The sequence below is a fragment of the Megalops cyprinoides genome, chromosome 5, assembly GCF_013368585.1.
Source record: "Megalops cyprinoides isolate fMegCyp1 chromosome 5, fMegCyp1.pri, whole genome shotgun sequence".
NCBI lineage: Eukaryota > Metazoa > Chordata > Actinopteri > Elopiformes > Megalopidae > Megalops > Megalops cyprinoides.
Window position 1 is genome coordinate 41,157,501 of NC_050587.1, and position 26,500 is coordinate 41,184,000.

The window sequence follows — 26,500 nt, forward strand, 5'->3', positions numbered from 1 at the left end:
CTTATGCAATTTTGTACTTTGAGAAAGGTTTAAGTTAATTTGCTTTTCAGCTACATTATTAAATCAAGCCTCCTTAATCAGCAAGTAAATAGACCTTCAGCCACTAAGAGCCTGATGATAGAATGCTAGTTTAGGTTTGTAGTTTGAGTCTGTCCTGAGTGAAATTATACACTTGCACTGACTGATGATTAGGGCTGGGCGATTAATCGAATTTCATTTTCAATTATGAGTTTGGCTTCCAATTATAATTAATAATAATAATGAATAATTCCGATTATAAAATTCTGATTATAAAAACAAGATAATCGAGAGAAAACGATTGTTGTGCCATATTATTTATTGAAATGTATGTATAGATATAATATTAATTATTATTTTATTTATTTATGTCATTTTTTAACATTTATTTTTTTATTTGTTTTTCAGATGGATTATATGTAACTTTTTTGTGCGTATGGTCACACCAGTGTGATTAGCCATTTAGCGCGAATGCTAAAATGGGTGCGATTAGAACACTAGATTGGAAAAATTCTAGCTAATTTTAGCTTTGAGAACATGCAGATCAACGATACAGCAGTATTGCCAGGATGTGCCAGGGGCAAGATGAATGGCAGCCCCAGGAATGGATGGAGAGGCTGGAAAATGCAGGGCTTTGAGCATTCAGATGGGACGCAGCGTGGGGGGCGGGAGCTGACCGGACGCAGGGCAGGGGATGGCTCTAAAAGACTCTGTTGGTTGCAGTAGGCGCTTTGTGTGACTCAGTATGCCCCCTGCAGGTGATGGAGGGCATGGCACTGTACCTGGAGTGTTCGGGGAACCTGATGCCCATGAGGAAAGCTACCCAGCAGCCTCGCTGCTTCAGCTTCCAGGCCTTCAGAGACAACCGATTGCCCGTGTCCGTCAAGGTGTGTCCCTCCAGCCGCCTCTCCGTCTCTCTGTCTCTCTGTCTGTCTGTCTACATTCTCACTCTGTCTGTCTGTTATCCCATTCTATATGTCTGTCTATCTGTCTATCTGATATCACACTCTGTCCGTCTGTCTGCTGTCAAACTCTATCTGCTGTTACATTCTATATGTCTCTGTCTGCTGTCACAGTTTGTCTGTTTATATGTCTATCTGTATTACACTTTGTCTGTCTCTCTGCTATCATAATCTGTATGTCTGTCTCCTATCATATTCTGTCTGTTTATCAATTCTGTCTGTCTGTCTACCTTCTGACTCTGTCTCTGCCATCCTACTTTGTATGTCTGTCTGTCTGTCTGTCTGGTATCACACTCTTTATGTCTGTCTGCTATCACGCTATCTGTCTGTCGATCTGTTTGCTTTGTAACGCTTCTGTGTTGTGTGTCTGTCTGTCTGTCACTGTGCAGTAAATTCCTTTGACACCTGTCTCTGTACGTGTTTGTGTGTCTCACTACATTACACTGTCTGTGTGTCGCTGTGTCTCTCTGACTCTCTGGCTGTTGGCTGATATATCTTACTTTTCCACTGTGACTGTGGGTGTATTTGTGTACTTTGTGTGTGTCTGTCTCTGACAGGCTGTTTGTGAAGTATTTGTCTGGTGATGTTTTTTTCTGGTTGGAGTAGTAACTGTCTATCAGTGTCAGCATGCCTCTCTCACCAACTGCCTGCCTGCCTTTCTGCCTGCCTGTCTGTATGTCTGTCTCACTGTCTCTCTCTCTCTCTCTCACGGTCACTCTCTTACCGTCTGATCTCACAGACGACCAGGTAAATGTCCAGGTAAATCTGCCTCTCTCTCGCCTGCCTGTGGCCTGCCTCCATTCTCTCCCTGTGTTGCTGTTCGCACGTCCAGTATGGAGCAGACTCTAATTTCCTCTTCCTGTGTTCTTCTCTCACTTTCTCCTCCCTGTTCCTCCTCTCCCTCCTCTCCTCTCTCCCTCCCTCCATCTTGCCCTCCATGCCAGATGAGAGACAGCGGTAAGGAGGCTACAGGATTCCTCTCCTTCCTGCGGAAGTCCACTAAGTATGAGGACAACCAGCACGTTCTGTGCAATCTCAACATCACCATGCCTCCCTGCGTTAAGGTACCGACTGCATTGTAAACTCACTCCTGTTGTCACTAAAGCTTCTTTAAAGCTTTCTGTCATTTCTGTACTGTAGGTCTAAATGTAGGTGTTGCCCTAACATTCCAATAATGAACAGACTGAAAGCTGTGGGAGCAGCGGTCAGAGCAGCAGTGTTGAGCAGCTGTCAGAGCAGCAGTGTGGAGCAGTGGTCAGAGCAGCAGTGTGGAGCAGCAGTGTGGAGCAGTGGTCAGGGCAGCAGTGTGGAGCAGCAGTGTGGAGCTGTGGTCAGAGCAGCAGTGTGGAGCAGCTGTCAGAGCAGCAGTGTGGAGCAGCAGTGTGGAGCAGTGGTCAGAGCAGCAGTGTGGAGCAGTGGTCAGAGCAGCAGTGTGGAGCAGGGGTCAGAGCAGCAGTGTGGAGCAGTGGTCAGAGCAGTAGTGTGGAGCAGTGGTCAGAGCAGCAGTGTGGAGCAGCAGTGTGGAGCAGCAGTGTGGAGCAGTGGTCAGAGCAGCAGTGTGGAGCAGTGGTCAGAGCAGTAGTGTGGAGCAGCAGTGTGGAGCAGCAGTGTGGAGCAGCAGTGTGGAGCAGGGGTCAGAGCAGCAGTGTGGAGCAGTGGTCAGAGCAGCAGTGTGGAGCAGTGGTCAGAGCAGCAGTGTGGAACAGCAGTGTGGAGCAGCAGTGTGGAGCAGTGGTCAGAGCAGCAGTGTGGAGCAGTGGTCAGAGCAGCAGTGTGGAACAGCAGTGTTGGGCACCTGCACCTACCTACCTGAACTCAGACATGCCTATGTTCCCTCGTGACCACTACGCTACCAAATGGCGTCTGGTGGTCTCGTCACATTACGTTGTCCGGATGTTGGAATGAACTTCCACTCTTCATCCATTCTGAAACATCTGAAGACTCAGCTCTTCCGCTCTCACCTGAGCACCTGAAACACTACCCCCTAAAGCAATTTCTTATGTCTCTGTTCTTCTCTGTTTTCCTTTATGAACAAAGAAAAAAATTCAGATCTAATTTTCATGCACTTCTATCTCTGCTAGCTTGCTTGTATCTTGTCTGGCCAGCTATTGAAACCTGGTCATAAGGTGCTTTTAATACTGTTGACTCCTTATGTGTTTTTTTTTGCTTGTGTTGTACTCTGCCTCACTTTTAATTCGCTTTGCATATCATCTGCCAAATGAATAAATGTGAATGTGAATGATGGGCGGGGGAGGGGAATGCTGTGTCAGCGTGTGTATCGCATGTCTTCCTCTCTCAGATTGTGGGCAGTGAGGAGCGCAGGCGCACTCTTACCCCCTTAGCCCTGCGGGAGAGGTACAGCGCTCTGAACGAGCCTGCGTTGGGTAAGCTAAACCCCCCCCCCCGTCTGAATGCAGCCCCTGGCCTGCCCTTCAGTACAAGGCATGCTTCTCTCTAAGGCCTGAAAGCACAGAACTGTCCTGTACCTCACAGTTCATTATTAACTATAACCCATTGTAGTGTGGAGTATCAGAGTGGGGCTGGTTGTAGTGTAGAGTATCAGGGCTGCTTGGAGTGTAGAATATCAGAGCGGGGATGGCTGTAGTGTGGAGTATCAGGGCTGGTTTTAGTGTGGAGTATCAGGGCTGGTTTTAGTGTGGAGTATCAGAGCGGGGATGGCTGTAGTGTGGAGTATTGGTATTGGGGCTGGTTGTAGTGTGGAGTATCAGGGCTGGTTTTAGTGTGGAGTATTGGGGCTGGTTGTAGTGTGGAGTATTGGGGCTGGTTTTAGTGTGGAGTATCAGGGCTGCTTGTAGTGTGGAGTATCAGAGCGGGGCTGGTTGTAGTGTGGAGTATCAGAGCGGGGCTGGTTGTAGTGTGGAGTATCAGGGCTGGTTTTAGTGTGGAGTATCAGAGCGGAGATGGCTGTAGTGTGGAGTATTGGGGCTGGTTTTAGTGTGGAGTATCGGGGCTGGTTGTAGTGTGGAGTATCAGGGCTGGTTTTAGTGTGGAGTATCAGGGCTACTTGTAGTGTAGAGTATCAGAGTGGGGATGGCTGTAGTGTGGAGTATTGGGGCTGGTTTTAGTGTGGAGTATCGGGGCTGGTTGTAGTGTGGAGTATCAGGGCTGCTTGTAGTGTGGAGTATCAGAGCGGGGCTGGTTGTAGTGTGGAGTATCAGGGCTGCTTGTAGTGTAGAGTATCAGAGCAGGGATGGCTGTAGTGTGGAGTATTGGGGCTGGTTGTAGTGTGGAGTATCAGGGCTGGTTTTAGTGTGGAGTATCAGAGTGGGGATGGCTGTAGTGTGGAGTATTGGGGCTGGCTGTAGTGTGGAGTATCAGGGCTGGTTTTAGTGTGGAGTATCAGAGTGGGGATGGCTGTAGTGTGGAGTATTGGGGCTGGTTGTAGTGTGGAGTATCAGGGCTGGTTTTAGTGTGGAGTATCAGAGTGGGGATGGCTGTAGTGTGGAGTATTGGGGCTGGTTGTAGTGTGGAGTATCGGGGCTGGTTGTAGTGTGGAGTATCAGGGCTGGTTTTAGTGTGGAGTATGGGGGGCTGGTCACACAGTGGTGGATGGGGAGAGCAGCTGGTCTCAGTGTTGGGAATAGGGGTCTGGTCACAGCTGCCTGCTGCTGATGCTGCTTGTGTCTGTGTGTCTCGGCAGCCTCACTGAACGCCATGGAGAGGACAGAGTTAAAAATATCACTAATATCTGAGCAGCTGGGTCTCAGCTGGGCAGGTGAGTTTATGTGTGCTGGTGTGTTCCTGAATGTGTGGACTCATTTTCCTGAATCTTTCCAATTTTCCTTTTTTTTAAAAAAAATTCTGTCTTGTAGCTGATTTATGGATTTTGTGTGTGTCAAAATCATTGGATCTTATTACAAAATTTCACTTCCAGGCCTCTTATAAGACTGTTGTCCCAGTGTCTTTGTTGGGTTGGGAAAGGGGGTTGTATATACCTAGGTAGCTGTTGTGAAAGTGGTGTTCTGATGCTGTACTGGTGTGGGTAAAGCAGTCCCCTTTGGCCAGAGATTGAGATTTCCTCTAGTGCTGATCTAACAGAGCCAGACTCTGTTGCAAGAATTTGAATTACATTTCAGCAGATATGAATTTTCATACAGTCAGAGTGTGAATGTTGCATGAACAGCTGATGGAGGAAGTGGTGAGTGGGATTGTCGTAGTCACGGACAGGACCGGTTCATCTGGGGTTCGTCTGAAATTTCTCCTGCCCAGTCTTCATTTGTAACTTCAGTTTTCATGTGCGTTGGTGTAATAGGTGTGATCAGATGAAGTCTCCCTCTCTACCATAATCCCAGACACTCACTTTCATCCTCTCCTCCCTCCCTCCCTCTGCAGAACTTGCTCGGGAGCTGCAGTTCAGTGTGGATGACATCAACAGGATCCGGGTGGAGAATCCCAACTCCCTGCTGGACCAGAGCTCTGCACTGCTCAGTCTGTGGGCCGGCCGGGAGGGCAAGAGGGCCAAGAGTGAGTGGTGCTGTCCCACACATGCTGATCTGTCCTGACTCTGGCACTGAAAGCCCGCCCACCTCACCCCCTCTCCCTGTCCCTGCAGTGGAAAGCCTGTATGGAGCCCTGCGGAATATAGACCGCACTGACATCATCAGCTCGCTGGAAGGGCAGGGGTCACAGGCTGTAGCAGGGGCCCTGGAGGAGGGGGACCAGAGACACACAGATCACCTGTCCCCCAGTGTGATCAACGGTAAGGACACAGCCCCCCCCCTAAGTATTCTATGGCAAGGAATCATGCAATACTGTCCTATAGAGTATTCTATGGTAAAGAATCATGCAATACTGTTCTATAGAGTTTTCTATGGTAAAGAATCATGCAGGACTGTCCTATAGAGTATTCTATGGTAAAGAATCATGCAGTACTGTCCTATAAAGTATTCTATGGTAAAGAATCATTCAGGACTGTCCTATAGAGTATTCTATGGTAAAGAATCATGCAGTACTGTCCTATAGAGTATTCTATGGTAAAGAATCATGCAGTACTGCCCTATAGAGTATTCTATGGTAAAGAATCATGTAGTATGGTCCTATAGAGTATTCTATGGTAAAGAATCATTCAGTACTGCTGTCTCCCAGTGTGTTCTTGCTGACACACCTCAGTCTTAGGCCGGAGTACACAGTGCTGTTGTCTTGGATGGGTGGGTGTTGTACCCGTTTTAAAAATGGCCCCCAAGTTCTAATAGTGAATAAGTTGTGTTGACATCAGTTTAGTTGCTCAAGTACCTGTCTGGTGTTTGGAGAACAACGCTGAAGACCCCTAGCTCTTTTAGCATTTTTCCCATTTACAGGCAGCATATTTGCTTGTTAGCTTGATATTGATAATTTATTCTCTCTAGCTGTTTATGCATCTGGCTATCATCACAGCACCTCGTGGTGTGGGGGTGTCGTAGTTTGCTGTGTGACGATATTGACAGGTGGGTATGCAGATCACAGATGACATCATTGCTGCAGAATGAGACAGGATTCTGCGCAGACACTGCAGAATGAGACAGGATACTGCGCAGACACTGCAGAATGAGACAGGATACTACGCAGACACTGCAGAATGAGACAGGATACTGCGCAGACACTGCAGAATGAGACAGGATACTGCGCAGACACTGCAGAATGAGACAGGATACTGCGCAGACTGCAGAATGAGACAGGATACTGCGCAGACACTGCAGAATGAGACAGGATACTGCGCAGACACTGCAGAATGAAACAGGATACTGCGCAGACTGCCAGTCATCTGCCAGCAGCCCTTTACTGAGGCAATTGTGGGTTAAGTACCTTGCCCAAGGGTACAGCAGCAGTACTCCAGGGGGGAATCGAACTGGCAACCTTTCAGTTATGAGCCCTGCTCCTTAAACACTATGCTACACTGCCACCTCACACACAGAAGTACACCTGACACTCAGCACCTGTTTGTCTGTTAGCAGAGTGTGACTGTATCTCATAAATCAATCAGCAGATTTGTTTATGCAGAGGGGCAGGGGGAGGCCATGCTGCTGGGTGGGAGGGCGGCAGCGTGCAGGCTGACACAGGGCACACACACCTCTCAAACAGCACCAGGAGACAGCCCAGCAGTCTACAGCACAGGGAAGATTAGCATGAGCAATTAGCCAGCTAATGTGCAGCACAGGGAAGGTTTGCATGGCTAATTAGCCAATCCACATCACAGTGAAGATTAGAATTGGCGATTGGTTAATGTACGATACAGAGGAGGAGAATATAAGAAGTGAGTTTTTAGGCTGGGGTGCTGGAGTTAATAGCCCCGCTGTGTGGAGTGACCGCAGTGACATGGGTCAGCGTGTGGTGAGGTGATGTGGAGAAGGCCGGGGGCACAGCAAGCTGCAGCTTTTCAGCAGCCTTTTGATTATGAGGTTGGAGGCTCAGGTCCGTTGGTGGTCTGGACAAAGGGTGCTCATGTGAATAAGGGCGCTTGTGACAGGGAAACAGCTTCCTTCTGGAATAAGCTCAGAGCGCTGTTTTTCCCTGGTGGGCCACTGTAGTTGTTCCTGTGACTTCCCTCTCTCTTTCTCTGTTTCTCTGGACATGTCATCTGCAGCCTGGCCGCCCTCCTCCTCCTAACAACTGTCCTCTCCGACCTCTGACCTCTGACCTCATGCCGAACTCATGTTGACCTCCTATGGCCCTCTTCTTTGTCATCTTTATTTTCCAACCCGTCGTGGCCTGGGGGAAACTCTCTCTCTGTCTGCTTCCTGCTCTCTTTCCTTACTGACTGTGTGTATGTGCTTGCTGCCTGACTGCGACCACTTCTCTTGTCTTGCTGCTTGTAACTGTGAAGAATTGCATGCTGGGGTGGGGGGTGTGGTTTTTTGGGCCGAGGCAGGGTTTGGGAGAGGGTGGAGGCAGGGCCCTGGGAGTGAGGCTGTTAGTCTGTTGCTTGACTGCTTGTTACGTTGTGCATGGCATGTGTTCTGTTAAAAAAACTTTCTCTTTGATGTCTTTTTATATTGTGTCTCTCTGTCAGAGGAAAAACGTGCCAAACCTTTTTAAAATAATGTGTTATATGTAGTTTCTCAGATATAGTGGATACTGGATGTGATGCTGTGAGGAGTTTTTGTCTTGTGGTTGACCAGAGAGCCGTGTTTGTATATCATGCTTCTGTCACTGTGTGACATTATCAGCAGGGGACAGGTGTGTTCACTCTTTTCCTGGTCCCATCGCATCTGTGCGTGGCATTTCTTTATTGTATGTGTGTACGCTGCTGTGTTGTACTGTGTGTATTTTTGTAATTATTACCATTGTGGTGTGTGTGTGTGTGTTTGTGTGTGCGTGTGTGTGTGCATGCATGCGTGTGTGTGAGTGTGTGTGTGTTTGTGTGTGTGTGTGTGTGTGTGTGTGCGTGCATGAGTGTGTGCATGCGTGTGTGTATTTGTGTGTGCATGTGTGAGTTTAACCCTAACGCTCCCTGTGTGTGTGTGTGTGTGTGTGTGAGTTTAACCCTAACGCTCCCTGTGTGTGTGTGTGAGTTTAACCGTAACACTCCCTGTGTGTGTGTGTGTGTGTGTGTGTGTGTGTGTGTGTCTGTGTGTGTGTGTGTGTGTTTAACCCTAACACTCCCTGTATGTGTGTGTGTGTGTGTGTGTGTGGGTGTTTGCATACACTCTTCCTTGTTGCGTGTCTCTTCTCTGTGGCTAATCCTTCCGTGTGCATTTGTGTGTGAACACGCGTGTTTTTGCTGTGGCTGATCAGTGTATGTGTTTGTACATGTGTGCATACCTGTGTGTGTACCTGTGTGTGTGCATACCTGTGTGTGTACCTGTATGTGTGCATACCTGTGTGCGTACCTGTGTGCGTACCTGTGTGTGTGCATACCTGTGTGCGTACCTGTGTGTGTGCATACCTGTGTGCGTACCTGTGTGTGTGCATACCTGTGTGCGTACCTGTGTGTGTGCATACCTGTGTGCGTACCTGTGTGCGTACCTGTGTGTGTGCATACCTGTGTGCGTACCTGTGTGTGTGCATACCTGTGTGCGTACCTGTGTGCGTACCTGTGTGTGTGCGTACCTGTGTGCGTACCTGTGTGTGTGCATACCTGTGTGCGTACCTGTGTGTAGCAGGAGGGACGGAGGGCTGTTCATGACCATCCTGCTTCATTCCTCTATCCTTCTGCCCATTCATTCCCCACATCGAACTGTCTCCCCTTACCCCCTTCCCCGGCACAGACTGACAGACAGACTGACAGTCCTGATCAGAGCAGCGGAGGGAGAGGGCAGTCAGTCACACCCTGCTGTGGGGAATTCAGTTCTTTGCTCTGTGCGACCATGTTGAAGCACAGTATGTGCGTTGTGCTGCATTCTGGGAGCTTACTGATGAGTCCTTAACAGAAAGTAGTGATGTTCTGTGATTAGACACGTTGAACTCTCTCATGCACACACCTATGTACATGTATGTTTGCACACATGCCCACACACTCATGCACGCTCACATGCCCACGCACACACACACAGGAACACAGTCTTGAAAGATGCTCAGTCTGTAATTTAATACTGTTCTTAATCTTTAATGTTGTTGTAAATGAGAGTCCAAAGCAAATCGATGCTTTTGCTCTGCTTTGTATTAAAATATTTTTTCAAAAAGCGAGGAATCTATAGAAGTTTTCTTTTGACTGTATCCTTCCTTCACATGTATTGAAGATTATTTTGTGTGTGTTAAATATTGTTTAATAACTTTAAGTTTTTTGTTTAAAGCTTTTGAGATGAATGAAATGAAACTGCAGATCCCTGCATGGTGCCAGGGACTTTCCCTCGCACTGTAAGTCCACGCTTCAGTGCCAAAGACAGCGCCCTGGTACAAGCTCCCGTCCCAAAAGCCCAGGTCCTGTAGTTTCCACTGCAGCAGGAACATGTAGGGGCGTGGCACCTACCCGCAGAGCCAGAACAGGGCACTGCTCTTTAGGCTTGTACTGAGAGCAAGATGATTCAGCAGATGTGATATTAGCGTGTTCTGTCTTTGTATAGCTAAAACTAGGCGTGCAGCTAAATGTGGAAATGTGTGAGTGTGTGTGTGTGTGTGCGTGTGTGCGTGTGTGCGTGAGAAAGAGAGAGAGAGAGAGAGAGAGAGAGAGTGTGATAATCAGCACTTGTATCAGATTTTTCCTGTCTTTTCTCTGTTTCTCTCTCTCTCTCTTTATCTGTAAGTTATGCTGCTGCTGTTCTTATGGCTGCCCCTGGATGCTATGGCTTGCTAAACTTCCTCCTAAATGCACCCCCCCCCTTGCTTAAGGCACTGCTTCCCTGTCTGTGCAGAGAGCTGCTGACAGCTCACCTGCCCCCCTCCCTCCCGGGCGGGGTGCATTGGGCGGGGCAGTGGTGGGGCGTGTCAGTGTGCCTCTCTCTGTCTCGCGTCTCCAGGTTACGGTCTGGTGCAGGAAGAGCTGCTGTCTCCCGCCTCCATGCAGTACAGCCTGCCCTCCCCGCTGGGGGCCGAGCCGTACTGGCAGGAGGTGTCCAGCCTGGAGTGCGCCCCCATCGCCACCACCGAGGAGGACACCCTCATGGAGATGTCGGAGGTGCAGGTGTGGCCCTCGGGGGCCAGCCCGTCCCTGGTGACGGTGGAGGACTCCTCCCTGGAGTGCAGTAACGCGGACGACTCGGAGGGGGGGCTGGGGCCCCCCAGCGGGAGCCTGAGCCTGGGCAGGCCGAGCAGCGGGGCCAGCGGGGTCAGCGGCTCCATCCTGGAGCTGGAGGAGGAGGAGGAGGGCGCCGAGGAGCTGGCCCCTGAGGACAGCAACGGGCTGCTCGGGGGTCAGAGGTCAGAGGTCAGCAGGGCGGAGGCGGTGGCGGCCAGCAGCAGCTTGACGGGAGGAGCCAGTGGAGGAGCAGAAGGAGGAGGAGGAGGAGGAGGAGGAGGAGGGGGAGGAGGAGTGGGTTCAGAGGAAGGCTTTTCTCTCATTGCAGGGCCGCAGCAGGAGTGCGCCCAGCTGAGCGAGGCCTCCAGACTGAGCCTCATCACAGAGCCCAACGGAGACAGGTGCCTTTCCACACCTGCACACTACACACCGCTCTTTTCAGTTCAGTGTAATGCATATGTCACAAACACACACAGGGGAATATTACAGACATGTCCATATCGCCTCCCCTCCCCCTCAGGGTGGGCAGCGGAGCGTTTCAGCCCTATCTGCAGGAAGCCGCTCACAGCTGGCAGCCCGTGGGCTCGGTGATGTCATCAGCGTGCGCAGGAGCAGACGGCACCCTCAGCCAGTCTCACATAGCAGAGGAGTCCCTGCTGCAGCCGGTGCGGGACACGGGACACTCCCAAATCCTGTGCGGGCGTGTCCGTGGCACCCAGCCCTTCGAGAAGGGGCTGGCCTTCTCCCACAGAGGGGCGGGGCTCAGAGGGTGGGACCAGGAGCCGCGCAGCGAGCAGGTGAGATTCCAGAAGAGGGGGCTCAGACGTGCCCCTCGCTCTCCCTCCACCTCTGCCACTTTCTTACCAAATTGTTACCAAACTGAGCCCAAGACATCTCCACGTCTGAGCCCATGACAGAAAAACTGATAAAGTTTTCAAAAGTTATGCAAAAAAGTTTATGCAAAAAAAAGTTAAGTACATTATGCGGGTGTATTTCAGTCAGTACATTATGCAGGTGTATTTCACTTAGTACATTATGGTTGTATATTTCCATATTTGTGGTCTAAAGCTTAGGCACTGAAGGGTGTGTTATAATCAGTGTGTGATGTAATCAGTGTGTGATGTAATCAGTGGGCGATGTAATTAGTGTGTGATGTAATCAGTGGGCGATGTAATTAGTGTGTGATGTAATTCTGGGTCAGGAATCCTCCATGCGAAACATCAAAGTGTAGGACACCTGTGGCAGATTGCAGTTTGAAGCCCATCTGGCAGAGTGAGTGTGACTGAGAGGAAGAGGGAGGGTTCCTCAAACCAGCAGGAGCCAGAATGAGGGCACAGCCCCCCCGAAATCCCTGCCTCTGTGTGATGCTGTGAGGGCACAGCCCCCCCCCGAAATCCCTGCCTCTGTGTGAAGCTGTGTGAAGCTATGTGAAGCTGTGTGAGGTGAGAGCTGTGACGGTGTCTGACGCTGCAGGGGGAGGAGGTGCCGGATCTGCCTGTGGAACACAAAGAGGACCAGTTTGCTGATGAACACATCGTCACCAAAAAGGTCAGCTGTCCCACTCTGCCTGCGCCCACACACAGGCATGCATGTGATAAACACACACAGGTGTGCTCAGGGGGTGCAGCAGGGGTGTAGAGTCTCGGGATGAAGAGTCTTGGGGGCATAGCATCTCGGGGGTGCAGAGTCTCGGGGTATAGAGTCTCGGGGACATAGAGTCTCTGGGGTGTAGGGTCTCGGGGGTGTAGAGCCTTGGGGGTGTAGGGTCTCGGGGGTGTAGGGTCTCTGGGGTTTAGGGTCTCTGGGGTGTAAGGTCTCGGGGGTATAGAGTCTCCGGGGGTGTAGAGTCTCGGGGGTGTAGAGTCTCGGGGGTGTAGGGTCTTGGGGATGTCGATCTTTGGGGTGCAGGGGACTAAGCTGTCATGTGACTGACACTGGGCGGGGACTGAGAGTCACGTGACTGTAACTGGGTGGGATACTGGCCTGATCTGTTCTTTACAGGTTTGTCTGTGGTGTTCTTACTGGCTTTGTGTGACATTAGTCTGGCCTATAGCAACGTGTGATGATGATGATAGTACGTGTGATGATGAGAACAAGCTTCCACTGCCTGTCCTGTGAGGTACCCCATGGTGTGGTGCTGCAGAAAAACCCAGTACAGTCCATTCTTGACAGAGCTGTTTAATAATAAGTGACATTTGACCTTCGACCACATCTGCACTGTCCCTGGCTTTTTTATATCACTGTGAGCTTTGGTCTTGCCTCCACTGTAACCACACACCCAACCACTCACTGTCTCCTCCCTCTCTCTCCCTCTCTCCCTCCCTTTCTCCCTCCCTCTCTCTCCCTCCCCCTCTCCCTCTCTCTCTCTCTCCCTTCCTCCCTCCCTCTCTCTCTCTCCCTCTGTATCTCCTTCAAAGCCGGATGTTGTGATGAAGAAGGGAGAGAAGACGGTGAGGCGTGCCAGTGTGCGGAAAGTGAAGCAGTGAGGCCACACCCTGACACCTACAGGTACAGGACTGCCCCCAAACACTCAGCCACACCCTGACACCTACAGGTACAGGACTGCCCCCAAACACTCAGCCACACCCTGACACCTACAGGTACAGGACTGCCCCCAAACACTCAGCCACGCCCTCACACCTACAGGTACAGGACTGCCCCCAAACACTCAGCCACGCCCTCACACCTACAGGTACAGGACTGCCCCCAAACACTCAGCCACGCCCTCACACCTACAGGTACAGGACTGCCCCCAAACATTCAGCCACGCCCTCACACCTACAGGTACAGGACTGCCCCCAAACACTCAGCCACGCCCTCACACCTACAGGTACAGGACTGCCCCCAAACATTCAGCCACACCCTCACGCCTACAGGTACAGGACTGCCCCCAAACATTCAGCCACACCCTCACGCCTACAGGTACAGGACTGCCCCCAAACACTCAGCCACGCCCTCACACCTACAGGTACAGGACTGCCCCCAAACATTCAGCCACGCCCTCACACCTACGGGTACAGGACTGCCCCCAAACATTCAGCCACGCCCTCACACCTACGGGTACAGGACTGCCCTCACTCTGCCCTCGGTCTGCTTCTAAACGTCACCTTCTCTTTGCCTCCCTGCAGAATCGGACATCCACTGCCAAACCATCTGTCACTGACACGTGACCAGGACCCAGGAAGGAGGCGGGTGAGGAGAAGAGGAGTCAAAACGCATCCACAACTAAGACAGCTACAGAAACAGCAACCTGCCCACGACTAACACACAACACAGACGGCCCATGCTGGGGATCCACGCGTAGTTTGGTTACCTTTTTAAAGACAAAACAGCTATAGATTAGAGGCATGGTTTTATATAAAACATACAGAAAACCAACGAAGAAAAAAATGCAACAAAAAAGTGCTTCCTGTTCTCTGTATAAGCATGAAGAATCGCTGGTGCATGTCCTGTCGTTATCTACAGCTGAAGGGGTATATGGGGGGAGGGGGGTTGGGTGTCTACTGTCTGAAACAATGCAACAGTCGTTTAATTTTTCTACATCCAGCTTTCTGTACGCTGACCACTCCTGACCATCGTTAGCCCATTACTGCCCCCTGATTGCAGAGGGGATGCCTGGGAAGTGTAGTCCATGACCTTTGAGCTGTATGGATGTTGCATGTGTGTAGCATGTTGTTGTGTTTGTGGTGCTGGGATGCCGTTGGCAGCCTGCACTGAGAGTCTGTCTGAGTGAGTGTGCCCCCTCTGTGAGAGAGCCTGTCTGTGAGTGAGTGTGCCCCCTCTGTGAGAGAGCCTGTCTGTGAGTGAGTGTGCCCCCTCTGTGAGAGAGCCTGTCTGTGAGTGAGTGTGCCCCCTCTGTGAGAGAGCCTGTCTGTGAGTGAGTGTGCCCCCTCTGTGAGAGAGCCTGTCTGTGAGTGAGTGTGCCCCCTCTGTGAGAGAGCCTGTCTGTGAGTGAGTGTGCCCCCTCTGTGAGAGAGCCTGTCTGTGAGTGAGTGTGCCCCCTCTGTGAGAGAGCCTGTCTGTGAGTGAGTGTGCCCCCTCTGTGAGTGAGTGTGCCCCCTCTGTGAGTCTGTCCGTCTGAGGGATTCTCTTTCACTGGGGCTGCTGTGCAGAGTTTTGTGGGAGGGTGTGAAGCGTTCCTACATCCCCCGAGCTCCATCTGCGCAGTGCTGTATCAGCCCCCAGGCCCGTCTGCGCAGCTGCAGCCCCAGTCCCGTCTGCGCAGCTGTAGCCCTTACTGTCTGCGCAGCTGTAGCCCCAGTCCCGTCTGCGCAGCTGTAGCCCCAGTCCCGTCTGCGCAGCTGTAGCCCCAGTCCCGTCTGCGCAGCTGTAGCCCCAGGCTCGTCTGCGCAGCTGTAGCCCTTACTGTCTGCGCAGCTGCAGCCCCAGGCTCGTCTGCGCAGCTGCAGCCCCAGTCCCGTCTGCGCAGCTGTAGCCCTTACTGTCTGCGCAGCTGCAGCCCCAGGCTCGTCTGCGCAGCTGTATGTCAGAGTTTGAATTCTTCCAGCTGACCTGGCAGCGCTTCTCCTTTCTGCTCAGGAGTGCAGTAAAGACAGCCAGCACTGTGACAACCCACTGTAAGACTGACCCCAGAACTGTGAAACCCAACACACGCCTCGCTCGCGCTCCCCAGCCTCCCGCACTGTCCTGCTGCCATAGCAACACTGTCTGAGTGTTCTCCTGCATGTGTGCTTGCAACCGTGTGTGTATGCATGCACGCGCGTGTGTGTGTAAAGTATGTCAGTAAAAATTTACCCTCAGTTCAGCAGACTCCAAAGCAGACAGCTGGAACAGCCCACAGTGAATGAGAGATGTACCTCGCAGTCTAGTGTTTGAACAGTTACTCGCCTGCAAGCTGATGTATAACACTGACTAAATGCTTATCTCTTATTTAATCCAGTGGTAATTTCTGTATTTGTATCGTTTTAAGATGTGACCCGTTGTATAAGACTGAGAGAGTCTCAGGTCTCATCATGGTGGGTCTGCTGTGCTTCAGCGGTGGTAAACCCACATATGCTCGCCTAAACCCTGAACACATCACTGCTCAACAGCCTCTCACAACTGGATCATACTGATTGAACCAGATTACAGGGGCGTAGTGTGGGGGCACTGTGGGTGTGCCTGGGTTCACTTACTCCCCAGAACTCCCAAACACTGTGTGGCAGTGTGTGTCATACTTTAATGTAGCAGAGGTCAAGGAGATGCAGAGTGCAAGAGTGTGTGTGCACTCGTTTATATGTGTGTGTGTGTGTGTTAAGAATGTAAACTTGTCAATTGGCTGCAGTAGTGATGAGAGCTGTTGCTGAAGAAACTATACTGCAGTTAAAATAATGCTGATGTCCCTGGTGGCAGCCTGGTGTACTGCATTGTGTTGGCAGCATGTTGAATGTTGATTACAGAAAGCTACAGGTAGAGGCAGTATGCACTGAACATCAGCCAGGCTTAAAAATACTACCTAAGAAAACTACAATGTAAGAATCTATGGCTGTGCTGAAGGTATATCCAAATGTATTGTATATTTCAGATATGGCACATAGCAATGTCATACATGAATGTTGCACAAGATGGAAGCATGAACGGATAGTAATATGAACATATTCTGCATAAATGAGATGAAACACGTTGATGGATATGGGGAAGAATCACTGAGGTGGTATCACTATAAATCCAGATGGCGAATGTCTGAAAGTGTGAGTGACAGGGTCAGGATAAATGTACCCTCCTGCCCTGAGGCTGAGCTGGGCGGGGTGGGGGGTGGGGGGGGGGTGTGGGGTGGGGTGTGTTGGGGGTTTTGGGGAGCTGTCTTTTTATGCATATAGGAGATCCCACTCATTTGTGAACGCTGTCTGTCATAACGCCACTCTCAGAGATGTCCCTTCTTTTTGGTGCTTCTCGGTTCTGATAAGAGCATTCACAGAAGCTCAGCTGTGCAGAGAGCCCGGCCCAGCCAGCAGGCTGCCGAAGGACCATGGGGTTTACTGAAGCTCCTCGCAGCTGAGCTGAGGAATGAATTTCTCCTCTGTGTCAAAACTGGGCTTTTTATTTCATTTGTGAAGGTTGAAGGAGCAAGAGAGTGCCTCTCTCCTGCCCGGGTGCCCCCACACTGTAACACTCAGAGGGGAAGAGTCTGTCCCAGGCCAAGGGCAGGGGAGCTGTGGAAGTTACTCGAAATTTTAAAAGTACACACACTAAATGAGAGAACATAATAATGATTCATGCAAAATATTAACTGTTGCAAAAACTAGAGATCACCTATACTCCTTTAGAATGGATTAATGACATTATTAACGCAATATCATATTACTCTATACTAAGGAATGCAACTGCGCACATGCACAGGAAAATGTTTTTAATATAAATATGTGTATAAATATGTGAAAAATATATTTAATTAGAATGCTATGCACCCTTATTAGAATTATGTTATGGATGTACTTTTAGCATCTTAGCTAGAAAATATGGAAATGCCCATGGGGAACATAGAGGCTGTGTAGGTATTTTAACTTCTTTTCTTTTTTATTGTTATGAAGAGAACAAAGATTATATATATATATAAATATATATATATATATATATATATATATATATATATATATATATATATATACAAGCCTTTCCATCAGATTCTATCTGACATGAAGATATGTATAGATCATTTACCCTGTACACCAGCTCAAACCATTTACAGAAATTAATAAAGAAAAAAAATGTCTGGAGGTGTTGGAAGTATTACTGATCATGATGTGTGCCTGCCTGTCTGTGTGTGATGGAGGATGTGGTTTTGTTTGCACACATATTTTACAGTGAACATCGCTTTATGGAATTATGGAATAACATTATATCTTTTTTATGAGCATTTTATGAGCGTGATGTGTACGTACGGGTGGAGTTCCTCAGTTTTCAGTTTGGTATGCAGCAGTGCATTAGAGCTAGCAGCAGAGGAGCTGTATGTTTAATTACAGATATTAATGCTGAAATTTAGCACGTTTGGTGGGATGTGTCTTGAATGTGGCCCATGAAATATGTAACATATGGCTTATATGCAAATATTAACATAATTCATAATTTATCCTTACTTGTATTGTTGACAGCATTACTGGAAAAACAATAATTACTCCTGTAATTATGTTCATAACGTGTAAACAACAATCCCCATGATGCAGGCAGCAGCCGGCGGCGTGCGTGTGCTGCGCCGCTGGGGGCGCCGCCGCCGTGTTTTCCCGTCCTGGACGCTCGCTTCCTGCCGCCCCACCGCCGTGTGCGTGTTGTGTGAGTGAGACGTGGTGAGATCTGTGCAAGAACTCGGCCTGTCCTGTTGGGTTGCGTGTGGGAATGTGTGCTAGCTTCACCTGTAGCGCTGTTAGTTGTAATGTAGTTAGTTAGTCTATATTTTATTTTTGTAAATATACACCAGCAATTTCGTTGCAAAAACGAATCTGCAGGCCGTAGTTTTACCCTGTGTTTTGGTTTGCAGACCCAGGACATATGCTAAGCTGCTAAGCAGTTAGCTAGCTATTCCTTGCGCTTTGCTTGGCTAATTCTTGCTGTGAGTGAGAGGTGCAGGATCTGCCTCATTCTGAAGATGTCCACGAGCTGCCCGAAGAGCACGAGCCAGGCCATCCCGGCCACCAGGCGCGTGGCCATCAGTGACCCCGCGCACATGCCGCACGAGTACTGCAGCACCCCCGGGGGGACCCTGTTCAGCACCACGCCCGGAGGTACGCATCCCACACGCCAGAACCAGAACCATAACCATTCATATCTAATCCCCTCGGCGTGTCACAGCGCGAGCCTTCTCTACGCTTTCTTATTGTGTTCATTGTGGCTCGCGAGCCAGTTATACAGCAAAACATAAATGTGGCATAAATGTGTCGACCTTCGAGATCTCTGATCTTTGTTGCATTGCCGTCGCTGTCATGTGTTAGCTGGGTAACAGCTGTGCTAACCTGCTAGTTCCTGGTTCGCGGAGGGTGACGCGCCTCGCTGTGTTTACGCTGTCAGCCGCGCCGCTGCAGCCTGTGCAGGCTGTGCGTGAGGCTAACGCTGCCGTCCCGACTCTGATTGAAACTCTGCAGTGTTATTGTGCATGTTTGTTGTTGATGAGCGAGAAACGGGCGAATTTGGGCCGGCTGAGCTGCGTATAGCGGTGCGAAGGTCAGCTCTGCGGCCGCGGCATTAATCGCGGTGCTGTCATTGATACTGCTGTTGATGAGAGATCAGAATTAGCATGCGGGACACCTGCGGGGTGGTGGCTGACCCTGAAACACAAACTAAAGAAACACTGGGGGACCAAATCATTTGGTAAAGTGCACGATAGCAGCAGCCCAAGCAACTGCTTAGTTTGTCTTAGTTCTGTGTTTAAAAATGTCATCAGTTTCTTTACATGACATTACATTGCATGCATTTAGCATATGCTCTTTTTCAGAGCAACTTCCATCACAACAGAACATAAAAGTGTATCCATTCACTGTCACACACTCTCTCAAACACACACTCTCACTCTCTCTCACACACACACACACACACACACAAACACACTCTCACACTCACACACACACACTCTCACACTGACACACACACTCACTCTCACACTCACACACACTCACACAAACACACACACTCACTCTCACACTCACACACACACACACACTCACTCACTCTCACACAAACACACACACTCACTCTCACACACACACACACACACACAAACACACACTCTCACATACACACTCACACTCATATTGAAAGATATTGGTAGAGACACAGAACACAGTGATGCAGCACAGGTGTGACTCCTGTCTCTCCCACCTGTGTGTCTGAGTGCTGGGGCAACAGGCCTATCAACAGGACCTCACACTGGGCCTGAGGGTAGCGGGTCAGTGTGGAGTAGAGGTTAGAGCGCTGGACCTGAGGGTAGCGGGTCAGTGTGGAGTAGCGGTTAGAGCGCTGGACCTGAGGGTAGCGGGTTAGTGTGGAGTAGAGGTTAGAGTGCTGGACCTGAGGGTAGCGGGTTAGTGTGGAGTAGTGGTTAGAGCGCTGGACCTGAGGGTAGTGGGTTAGTGTGGAGTAGAGGTTAGAGCGCTGGACCTGAGGGTAGCAGGTTAGTGTGGAGTAGTGGTTAGAGCGCTGGACCTGAGGGTAGTGGGTTAGTGTGGAGTAGAGGTTAGGGCGCTGGATCTGAGGGTAGTGGGCTAGTGTGGAGTAGAGGTTAGAGCGCTGGACCTGAGGGTAGCAGGTTAGTGTGGAGTAGTGGTTAGAGCGCTGGACCTGAGGGTAGCAGGTTAGTGTGGAGTAGTGGTTAGAGTGCTGGATACACGGTGTGCTCCACAGGACACCGGATACACCTCAGGATTGTGAAAGCAGTGTGCAGGCAGCCAGTGTGTTACGTCAGGCTCTGTACAGCTCGCGTGTATTTATAGCAGAAGTGTTACACAACCCTCCAAATAAACAACACACCACGATTGCTCAACTACTCTGCACAACCCTCTCTCCCTCTCTCTCTCTCTCTCTCCCTCTCTCCCTCTCTCTCCCTCTCTCCCTCTCTCCCTCTCTCCCTCTCTCTCTCCCTCTCTCTCCCTCTTACGAGAAGCAGCTCTTGGGTGTTAGATGTTTATTTGCAAAGCCAAGGATGAGCCAGTAAAACAGGAAAACGGCATCATGTCTTGGCAGCTCCGCGTTGTAGCGCCCCCTTGTGGTGTGAGAGTTGTGCTGCTGCTGGTCGGTCTGCCCAGCTTTCTGCTGCGCATGTCCCAGCGGCGAGGTGGAGTGTCAGCGCTGGGAGAGAGTCACTGGCTCACAGGTGTCTGCAGTGATGTCATTTGCAATCAGCTGCAATTGTCTGACTGTCAGTGTTCACAGATGAATAAAGTTTGGCCACTCAGCTCCTCCATCGCTCTGTCTCTCCCCTAGGCACCCGTATAATCTATGATCGGAAGTTTCTGCTGGGCTGTCGCACGTCCCCATTGGCCAGAACCCCGCCCCGCCATCTCCCAGACATTCCAGGGGTCACCAGCCCCTCCGCCAATCACATCAACAACGACAAGACCCCCCCCAGCAACCACAGCCCCCCCGCCGAGAAGAGCGCAGGTAAGAGTGTGTGCCGCCATCGCTGTCTTTCCGTCCCACAGCACGGAGCGGCGGGGGTGTCTCCAGCTCATTGCCCCACAGTAAGCTGACTGGGTGCAGGGGGGAGATGATCATTGTAAGACCCCTGTGTGTGTTATGAATCAGACCTGTTTGGAGCTGAGCCACATTCTGCCACGCCCTGCTCCACTACCCTCCTCATATTCCCACAATCCTGTGCACAATCATTATTATGACAAAATATGGCAACGGCAAAATATGACTGCCGTGTGCTGCTCGTAGATGTGACAGACCTGCCATTTATTGCAGAACCCGGAAGCGTGACATGCGCGTGAGGACAGTTATGATGGCAGCATTATGAATGATGATGTGCGTGTGAGGACAGTTATGATGGCAGCATTATGAATGATGATGTGCGTGTGAGGACAGTTATGACGGCAGCGTTATGAATGATGATGTGCAGTGTGTTGCTGTTGGTCACTGTAATGACGCAGCGCATGTGTTGTTCTGTGGAGGGTGTGTGGTGAGTGTGTTGCTGACTCCTCTCCTGTGTGTCTGGTCCAAAGGGGATGACGCTCAGTTTGAAATGGACATCTGACCCGGATAACAGACACACCAAGATGATGATGATGATTTTGGCAACAATGAAGATTATTAAAGAGGAAGATTTTCTGGGAGGCGGAGCTTGTGGTTCTGAACACGCCCCCTCCCTGCACCCACAGCCACACCTCTCCCTCAGCCTGGTCCACCTCACAGCTCCCCCCTTCCCCCATCTGCTGCTGTCAGGAAGCAGAGATGCACACCCCCCCGCCCCCCCCCCCCATGAGTCTCACCCCCAAACCACACCCACAGCCCTGCCCCTGTATCACGGCCCCGCCCCCACGCCACAGCCCCGCCCCACGTCACAGCCTCCCTGTCCTGTTCTCCCTCTGTCACTGAGTGCAGTGTAATTCAGACCTGCTGACACCCTCTGTGGTGGTATCACTCAGAGTGGGCACTAGAGGGCATAGCTCTGTCCCAGAACTGGCTGTTTTCGTGTCTGAAAGTGCCAGGTAGCCCAAACACTGATCCAGGATCAGATAATATCATCAATTATAGTGTTTAAAAAAAAGCAGAAGCTGTTCCTGGATCAGTGCTTGGCTCTGCGTTGCTTGCATATGGCTGAGGGAAAATGTCCTTCCGTCTTTCCATCCTCAGTGTTTCCAAATTCACGATGCAGATTCGCAGAGTGGTTTCCTTCACCGCCTCTCGCCACCATTGCCTTTGTGAAATCAGCCTGTTGTTTTTTGGAAATGACTTTCCACGCAGAGTTGCTCTGTGGATGCAGTGACTCTCTGACTGAAGGAAGCTGTTTCACTGTCACACTGGTGGAGGCGAACCGAGGAGTTCAGAGCAGAAATAAAAGAATGATGTGATTTTGGGCTCCGGTTTGTGAGTTCTTTTCAGACGCTGAGAAGTGTGTCCTCAGGCAGAGATCTTGGTTTCAGCTTCTGTTTGGCACACGACACAATGCACGGTATGAGTTTGGCCATAATAAGAGGCTGACCCACCCAGACACTGTGATGTCTGCTCTTGTGTTAAATGGTGCTTATGTCATTCTTTGTACATTGTTTGGTTTTCCTAGCAGTGAAGAGTGTTGAGGGAAATCCTCCAGAAAGATCTGACATTCACAGATCATGAGGACTCCCCATGCTGAGGTTTTCACACCTGATACACGCCTGACATCTGACTCCACAGTGACCATTTACAGACAGCACAACAGCATTAAAGTAAATGATGGAGAAGCATAATTTGGTGAAAACTAGTAACACTGCTAATTCCTGTTTGTGCCGTGAACACACCGCTTTTGAATATGATGCGTTGTAGCAGAAAGACAGACTCAGGACCTGATGATGGCTGCTCGCTGTCAGCTGGACCCACAGTCCCTGTAAACACGGTGAAATTTCAGGGTGAACCGCACCCTGCTCTGTTTGAAGAGGCCCAGAGGCCACCATGTTCAGTTGTTTCATTTAGCAAAAAAAAAAAAAAAAACAACCAAACACGCTGAGCTGTGAGGATAAACTTCTGAAAATCCTGCTAAATTAACCGGTATGCTGCTTTATCATAACTGCCTTTTCATCGTCAGACTACAAAATATATATTTATATATCATAATTGTATGTGTGTGAAAATATGCAATTTTAGAGGTAAATGTTCTGATTGTGTGGGTGAGTCAGTCACTGTTCCCATTGAATTAAAGCATTTAAAGGCCTTTGATCTGGTTGTGATCAGTTCAAGAAGAGAAAAGATGTATGAAAGTATAACATTTGGAAAATAAACTTTATTAAAATATTTTGAATCAACACATTTTTTTTCATTTGATATAGTAAAATACTAAATAGTACTGTATTTCAAACCTCATCAAAGGTTAAACATCATTCACAGAAAGAGCTCTCATGGCCAGCAGTGACCAGTAGATATTGACGGTTAAAGGAGGGATGTGGAGAGCCAGAGTGTCAGTTTGAATAAATGCATAGAGACGTACATGATGCTCTCCTTCCTGCAGTTTCTGAACACCGCCTGTGTCTGCCTCCTGTCTGCGCAGTCTGCGTTTGGCATCTACGCAGTCTGTGCTGTCTGCGTTTGGTGTCTGCGCAGTCTGTGCTGTCTGCGTTTGGCGTCTGCGCAGTCTGTGCTGTCTGCGTTTGGCGTCTGCGCAGTCTGTGCTGTCTGCGTTTGGCGTCTACGCAGTCTGTGCTGTCTGCGTTTGGTGTCTGCGCCGTCTGTGCTGTCTGCGTTTGGCGTCTGCGCAGTCTGTGCTGTCTGCGTTTGGCGTCTGCGCAGTCTGTGCTGTCTGCGTTTGGCGTCTGCGCAGTCTGTGCTGTCTGCGTTTGGTGTCTGCGCAGTCTGTGCTGTCTGCGTTTGGTGTCTGCATAGTCTGTGGGAGCGGGAGAGAGTCACAATGCAGCCCAAACCGGCTCACAGCTGCCTGACATCACCACATACTGTCTAAAACCACTGTAAACTACAAACGTATCCCCTAACTGACGTATGAAAGGACTAGCTAAGGCGTGCTCACCTGCATGCAGGCGTGGTTGCTGGGTCTGAAGCTCTTGTTCAGCAGGCGGGGACACTGTCCCTCGCAGTGGAAGGCATTGTAGCGCTTGGGGTACATGATCCATTCCTTCCAGCCAATCAGGTCAAAGTCCACCCACATGTCCACCCTTCGGCACAGCGTCTGCTGACTGCTGTCCACTTGCCCAGTCTGCCCCTCGAGCCCGGCTCAGACCCCTACCCCATCTCCCCCTCCTGACCGCCTGCTGCCCCCTGCTGGCGGATCCAGTGTGTGAGCATCGCAGTGACATTGAGGACCTGCCAGGAGGAGTTGGTGGCGCTGGGCGCAGTGCTGAAACCGCCCAGGAGGGGGCGCTGTTCCGGGCAGCTCTCCTGGCTGCAGCGCCGCCTGGCGGAGTGGTACATCTCCACGGTGACATGATTGGCCGCTGAGAATGCTGGGAGACATAGGCCTCTAGCGCTGCTAGCGCCGCTGACAGTTGCAGTCTTTGCCCCGTCTCCAGACGTTATTGCTCGATAGAGCTGCATCATGTAGACCGGATAACCGTTTGGATGGGATCCAGCGCTCTTGTGTGTCAGACCGGGTCTGGAGAGCAGGGAACCCGCTCCGGAATTTGGAGAGCCATGAATCCGCTGGAAATGGGCCCGTCGAAGACCCAACTCCGGAGAAATGCGCTCAGAGCTGCCAGCAGCCGCCCAACGGAGGAGAAGCAAGACGAGGACACTGATGAAAATTCCCGCCATAGTGAGCAGATCGCTGCAGCCCTCAGAGCAATCCCAACTGCACTCCTTTACTGTCGAGCAGTTTGCTACGGCGAGTGCAGTGGGGCTGTTAATCCGGCCCTGCACTGTGAGGGATGATGCTGTATACACACGGTGTCTTATATAGTGGACAGCTCCTCTGATAAACTGCCACGCACGGAGCTTTGAAGTGTCCAAAGCTCTCTGATCGCAGAATTTCTCTGCGCAGATAAAAGGGTTAACTGCGCCAAGGTCACTCTCGCCACCGACGTGCCTTTCATAAGCAGGAGGTGCTGGACCATAATCTGCCTGGTGTGGGCTGGAGATGCGCTTTAATGTAACGCTTTAAGAATAATATCACACCAGCTAATCAATAACGCATCATGTCCTCTGGGAGGCGGAAACGACTAATGTCACGCGACCATAATTAATAGTTTTATCAGTGTACAAGATAACAAAGAATGAAACTGATACTAACTTTTCAGTCCGTCTCGAGTTTAAATCTTTTGGATGGTTTCATAAATTTCACAGACACAGAGCATACATCCCAAGCTAATTTCAGAACCTCCAAGTCCATCTTTTTTTATTTTTGATAATTTTGTTACGTGTAACATCACCCTTCATTTTCGTCTAAGTTATTTGAATCTTTAAAATAGTGGGACCACTGAATACGAATTTCTTTTAGGATAGCCACAGAACTGAGGTTTTTAAAGACAAACATTGGATTGCAGTGAGTGATTGTGGTAAATCGACTGGAGCCACTTAAATACAGTTTATACAGTCCTAAAACACCTTCGTGTTATCTTGTCCTTTATTAAACCTCTGCACAGATATAACTACGACTAAGGCGACTCATACATGCTTTTAATCAAGAGGACTTCCATTAAGGTTTTTTGATCTTTGCTGTAAGAACAATGTGTACTGTTGTTACTGTAAGAGCAATACTCATACACATCTATAACAGATTTTCCCCTGAGATATTTACTTTCTTAAGTTAATCAAAGTGACTTCGATCTGGTTCGGTGCGAGTGTCGCCGGTAATATGATGGGAACGTGGACAGGACGGAAGACGTTTATTCAGGAGTAACCCGTTCTTGGTGAAGAATGAATGCTAACATACATTAGCGGTTGGTGTGAGAAAATGTGGAAGAGCCGGGCGGAGATGACGGACGCGGTGCTGCTGCGGGTCCTGTTCAAACGCGCATCACCCCGCCGCTCCTACACGGCTACGCGAAACACACGAGCCTAACGCAAAACAGCAACGTTAAATTCCCTCGCAGTTTATTTAGATTTACTTCAAACGATTGTGCACAATACTGCAATATATTTTCACTTTGCTAAGGCACAGTTTTGTTCCCACAAAAAGTCTAAAAGAAGTGATCTGAGCCATTCCAAGGCCACGTAAGAAAGTTTACTTCCATAACTATGTAAAAAGTACAGCAGACAATTTAAATATGAATCTCTTTCACACGAATGAATGACAAAATTACTTAAACTGGTTTTCAAACGGTTCTTCACTGATTATAAATGAGAGCACACGCAAGATGTCAGTCCCACCGCTAGGTGGCAGCACTGCACTCCGGATCAGTCAACCTCTAATGAAGGCAGCGGCTCCATAAAGCAAGACGTATTAAACCGTAGACCAAAAAGACCTTTAAGGTAGAATCTGTTTCAGGCATTTGCTCCGTTTTATTTCACTTCAGTAATCTGGGGCACACCAGCTGCCTTGTGGGAAGGTGAGCAGCTGACCCAGGCCCTCAATGCACAGCAGTTAAATTTGACTTTTGAACTGCTGCCTTCCAGCAGCTACCGTAGAGAATGACATCAGGAGAAAAGACCTTCTGACGCTGTAATATCACAGAATGCGCTTTGTTTTATTGAAATATACATCTGTAAAAAATAAACATTTTAAATGTATCTATATAAAGTATGTCTTTCCATAATTCCTCTTGGCCAGGTCACCCTTGCAAAAGAGACTTTTTATCTCAACAGGTTTTTTCCTGGTTAAATAAAGGTTAAATAAACTAAAAAT

General features: G+C 49.7%; 3 protein-coding genes across 5 annotated transcripts in view; 2 read left to right on the forward strand and 1 right to left on the reverse strand.

Annotated features, from left to right (window-relative positions):
* The window catches only part of LOC118777765 (ankyrin-1-like), a 69,252-nt gene extending 54,887 nt beyond the window's left edge, over nt 1-14,365 (forward strand). For all 3 annotated transcript variants that reach the window (XM_036528911.1, XM_036528909.1, XM_036528910.1), the window contains exons 34-44: nt 777-905; nt 1,925-2,044; nt 3,280-3,364; nt 4,642-4,716; nt 5,334-5,465; nt 5,554-5,700; nt 10,373-10,991; nt 11,111-11,387; nt 12,064-12,138; nt 13,008-13,098; nt 13,719-14,365. In XM_036528911.1, coding sequence (XP_036384804.1) covers nt 777-905; nt 1,925-2,044; nt 3,280-3,364; nt 4,642-4,716; nt 5,334-5,465; nt 5,554-5,700; nt 10,373-10,991; nt 11,111-11,387; nt 12,064-12,138; nt 13,008-13,076 — 1,728 coding nt within the window. In that variant the 3' untranslated portion in view covers nt 13,077-13,098; nt 13,719-14,365. The remainder of the gene's footprint in view (nt 1-776; nt 906-1,924; nt 2,045-3,279; nt 3,365-4,641; nt 4,717-5,333; nt 5,466-5,553; nt 5,701-10,372; nt 10,992-11,110; nt 11,388-12,063; nt 12,139-13,007; nt 13,099-13,718) is intronic.
* Nucleotides 14,366-17,821: 3,456 nt separating this feature from the next.
* Nucleotides 17,822-21,489, forward strand: LOC118778013 (eukaryotic translation initiation factor 4E-binding protein 2-like). The gene is made up of 3 exons (XM_036529315.1): nt 17,822-18,308; nt 20,500-20,676; nt 21,240-21,489. Exons 1-3 carry the CDS (start codon nt 18,173-18,175, stop codon nt 21,269-21,271), a joined length of 345 nt encoding a protein of 114 aa, XP_036385208.1. The 5' UTR covers nt 17,822-18,172; the 3' UTR covers nt 21,272-21,489.
* Nucleotides 21,490-23,430: 1,941 nt separating this feature from the next.
* Nucleotides 23,431-24,149, reverse strand: LOC118778484 (nodal-like). The gene is given in 3 exon segments (XM_036530015.1): nt 23,431-23,924; nt 23,967-23,982; nt 23,985-24,149. Coding segments are annotated over 3 exon segments (372 nt in total). The 5' UTR covers nt 24,133-24,149; the 3' UTR covers nt 23,431-23,716.
* Between the last annotated feature and the right edge of the window lie 2,351 nt (nt 24,150-26,500).

Bases quoted from the DNA above. Each gene is read 5' to 3' on its own strand.
- LOC118778013 (XM_036529315.1), top strand. From the start codon at position 18,173: ATGTCCACGAGCTGCCCGAAGAGCACGAGCCAGGCCATCCCGGCCACC. The intron at 18,309-20,499 runs GTACGCATCCCA...TCTCTCCCCTAG, and splicing joins GTTCAGCACCACGCCCGGAG to GCACCCGTATAATCTATGAT. The intron at 20,677-21,239 runs GTAAGAGTGTGT...TCTGGTCCAAAG, and splicing joins CCCCGCCGAGAAGAGCGCAG to GGGATGACGCTCAGTTTGAA.